The sequence below is a fragment of the Bison bison genome, unplaced genomic scaffold (assembly GCF_000754665.1).
Source record: "Bison bison bison isolate TAMUID 2011002044 unplaced genomic scaffold, Bison_UMD1.0 scf7180017864285, whole genome shotgun sequence".
Taxonomy (NCBI): Eukaryota; Metazoa; Chordata; class Mammalia; order Artiodactyla; family Bovidae; genus Bison; species Bison bison.
Window position 1 is genome coordinate 2360795 of NW_011494857.1, and position 3787 is coordinate 2364581.

Sequence of the window (3787 nt, forward strand, 5' to 3'; positions counted from 1 at the left end):
CTCCCACAGACCCAGGGGTCCAGCCACCAGCCCCTTGTTCCCAATGCAGGGCCCCTCACCAGCAGGACTAGAGATGGTGCCCCAGCCCGACACAAGGCAGGAGGAGCCCACGTGGGCGCAGGAGCTGGCCACGGAGATGGGCCGCACCCTCGGCCCCAGCCGGGCGGGCCGCTCCAGCTGCAGCAGCATCAGGTCGTTGTCGTTGGTCTGCGAGTTGTACCGGGGGTGTGGCACCTTACGGACCACGCGCAGCACCTGCTGTGTGGCCTCCGGGATCTTCAGGTTGTGCTTGCCCAGAGCAACTCGAAGGATCCTGGCCCGAGACCCCCAAGGGTGGTGCTGCTCAGGATGTGAGCTGGAGACCCCGCTCCCTCCCCTGGGGATGAGTTTTCCTCCAGGTTAACTCTCCCCCTGGGCTTCCCAGGTGGCTCAGTGGTAACGAATCACCCTGCCAAGGCAGGGGACACCAGAGATGCGGGTTCCATCCCTGGGTTGGGAAGATCCCCTGGAGGAAGGCATGGCAACCCACTCCAGTATTCTTGCCTGGAGAATCCCCATGGACACAGGGGCCTGGCGGGCTACAGTCCAGGCTCACAAAGAGCTGGACCCTGCTGAGTGCGCGCGCACATGCGTGCGCGCACACACACACACACACACACACACACAACCCTCCCTCTAACCACAGGCAGAGGGTTTCCTGGATTCTTGGGCCCTTTCCCCCAGCCTGGACACTCTCTCTGGGTCCAGTCTTATATCCTCCCCTTCCCCTGGTGGGCTGTGCCCTGCCTTCTGAGGTTTGTGCTTGCTGGCTCTGCCCTAGGGTATGCGCCTGGGTCAATACTCTGTATTCTAAAGTTAGGCTCTGAGCTATGGCTCTAGGCTCTAAATCAAATTGATCTTCTGGAGTAGGCGCCAGGGAAGCTCCACTGAAGTTCCAGCCTGGCCTTTGGGCTCTAGACATCCTAAACTTTTGACTCGAAGCTAGGAGTTGCGTTCTAGATTAAATCCAGAGGCTAGCATACTTTCTAGATACTGGTGTGCGCTCCAGTTTCTAGGTTGAGTTCTGGGTTCTTGATGAAGCTCTGGTTTATGACGTGGGTTGTAGACAGTGGCTTGAGCTCTGTGGTCCAGCTGGACTCAGGGTTCTAAACATCAGCCTGTATTCTTGATATTAGGTTGGGTTCTGCTTTCGATCAAATTACAGGTGATAGTCCAGATTCTTGGTTCAAGATTCTGGTCTGAGCCTTCAACCTCAGGTTGGGCTCTAGGTTCTAGAAGGAGCTCCAGACTATGGTCAGGATCCCAGGTTGTAGGTGTTGGTTCCATCCTGGGCTTTATGTTCTAGACTCTGGGGCCTCGGTTCTACACTGAACTTCAGTTTATGGCATTAGATCTGGTTCATGGGCACTGGGTGAGCTTTTGTCTGGACTTTGACTTCTAGTGTGGGGTCCAGGTTTAGGTCTAGAATCTGGGAAGGGCTCTGGGCTCTCTATGAAGCTTTAGATTATGGTCTTCATTCTGGGATGGAGAGAGCAGGTTGAGGTCTGGGTTCTAGGCTGCTCAAAGAAGAGCTATAGACTAGACTCTGGATTAAATGTTGGATCTAGAACAAGCTCCAGGTTCTGTCTTTATCCCACGCTCTGAGCTACAAGCAGGTTTCCAGATTTCATGGCTGGATGGTGGGCTCTGAACCTGACTCTGGATTCCAGGCAGTGTTCTGAGAGGGGGTCCTGAGTGAAGGTAGCTCTGTCCTGAATTCAACCACCACTCCCAATCTTAGTCTCTATGTGGAGCTTGGCCTCTGGATGGATGTCAGGTTTTGTGTTAGGTTCTAGATTCTGTGCAGGACTCTAAGCTGGTATATGGGTTCCAACCAGCTTCCCAGGTGGCTCAGTGGTAAAGAATCTACCTGCCAGTGTATGAGATGCAGGTTCGATCCCTGGATCGGGAAGATCTCCTGGAGGAGGAAATGGCAACCCGCCCCAGTATTCCTGCCTAGAAAAATCCCATGGATAGAGCAGCCTGTCAGATTACAGTCCACGGAGACCTGAAGAGTCAGACACCACTGAACGACTGAGCACATGATCATGGTTTCTAAACAGCTGATCGATTTATGGCTGGCTTCCATGTTCTGGGTCTGTGGTTCTAGGCTCTTATCTAGACCCCAAACTAGGATCCAGCTAGTACCCTGGGTAGTACACAGGCTAGACTCTGGAATTCACTTGGCAGAAGAATTAGGAAGGGACCACTCACGGACGGGCGCAGTGAGCAGCGGTGATGACCCACTGGTCGGACAGCAGGGACCCTCCACAGAGGAAACGACGCTGGGGGCCTTGCAGGAGGGCTGCCTGCCACGGTTGGGAGCCCTGGGTGCATGTGTAGCCACCGATTATCTTGTTCTCATTCCCTTGGTTCTGGGCCATGGCTAGGAGAAGGCAACGGTGAGCTAGAGTGGGGGAAGCAGGTAAACAAAAGCTCTCCCACCCTCCCCCTAGCTCTCTAGGATGTCTGGAACCCACAAGTCCCCGCTATGCTGCCTAATCCTTAACCCACCCATCTTTACATACCCCACCCTGTATGAGATACGCCCAACAGTGCCCCCAATATTGTCCAGACACAACCAGGGAGTTTTCTGACGCCCCCTCACCCCCAGGCACCCCATAGCATCTATTATGAGGCCCCAGAACCACCTCATCCACGGTCCTGACACTACCGCCCCTAACTCTGCTTTCCCACGCATGCTTTCTACGATCACTTTATGCAACATGCCACAGCTCCGCTCAGCAATCCTCCAACACCTTCAGGGAGCTCCCTGTCCCTTCCCCAGACTTCTCACTCTGTGTGTGGTCCCCCAGGATCACACAGGGCCCCCTTGCTCCCTACACCCGCTCTGCATGCCACACCACTCCCCAGCCAGGAGCCCACCACCCCATCATCATTTCTGCCGTCACTTAGTTCTTCCCTAATACAATCAACAGGGCTTCCCAGGTGACTCAGTGGTAAAGAATCTGCCTACCATTTAGGAGACAAAGGTTCGATCCCTGGGTTGGGAAGATCCCCTGGAGGATGAAATGGCAACCCAGTCTAGTATTCTTGCCTGGGAAATCCCATGGACAGAGGAGCCTGGTGGGCTACAGTCCATGGGGTTGCAAAGAGGCGGACACGACTGAGCGACTAGACAACAACGCAGTCAGCAAGTGTCCTGCTGGTACTTTCTCACACGACTCAGTCAAGACCTGATTGTTTTGCTCGATTCCTTCCTTGATTTCTCACTATCTCTTGATGTTGTTGTTCAGTTGCTCAGTCATGTGACTCTTCACTATCTCCTACAAGTCTCTGGACCCTGCGATACTCCAACACATCCACCACTTAGAACCTGGGCCTTCCTCTAGCACGCTCCTCAACCATGGTCCCCAGACTACCCCCACCCCTTCTTGCCAGGTGAGCATCTCAGGTCCCCAGGGCCCTTCCCCATCTCCCCGACTCTTCTCAGAGTCCAGCTCCACCCCCACCCACTGTCTTACCTACAGCCAAGATCTGAAGAGCCATCAGCATGAGGAACATTCTGAGAGCTGGTGGCTGGATCCTGGCAAATGCAGAGAGAACGTGAGGGCCAAGGAAGCTTCAAGAGACCTAGAGGTTATAGGTGAGAGATCCTCTTAGAGACTGAGACCCTTAGGGACATGGATTGGGGGACAGAATAGAGGTCAGAGACCAGAGGGGCAGGGTCTGGGCTGGGGTGGGGTCGGGGGGCTCCTTGGTGGCTGGAGAGGATGCTGAGAAAGGC

General features: G+C 54.7%; 1 protein-coding gene across 1 annotated transcript in view; it reads right to left on the reverse strand.

Moving 5' to 3' along the window:
• Positions 1-3564, reverse strand: part of KLK14 (kallikrein-related peptidase 14) — a 5028-nt gene extending 1464 nt beyond the window's left edge. Inside the window, exons 1-3 of the mRNA XM_010849740.1 lie at positions 3525-3564; positions 2254-2425; positions 60-313 (exon numbers count right to left, since the gene is read on the reverse strand). Coding sequence (XP_010848042.1) covers positions 60-313; positions 2254-2425; positions 3525-3564 — 466 coding nt within the window. The remainder of the gene's footprint in view (positions 1-59; positions 314-2253; positions 2426-3524) is intronic.
• Positions 3565-3787: the final 223 nt, after the last annotated feature.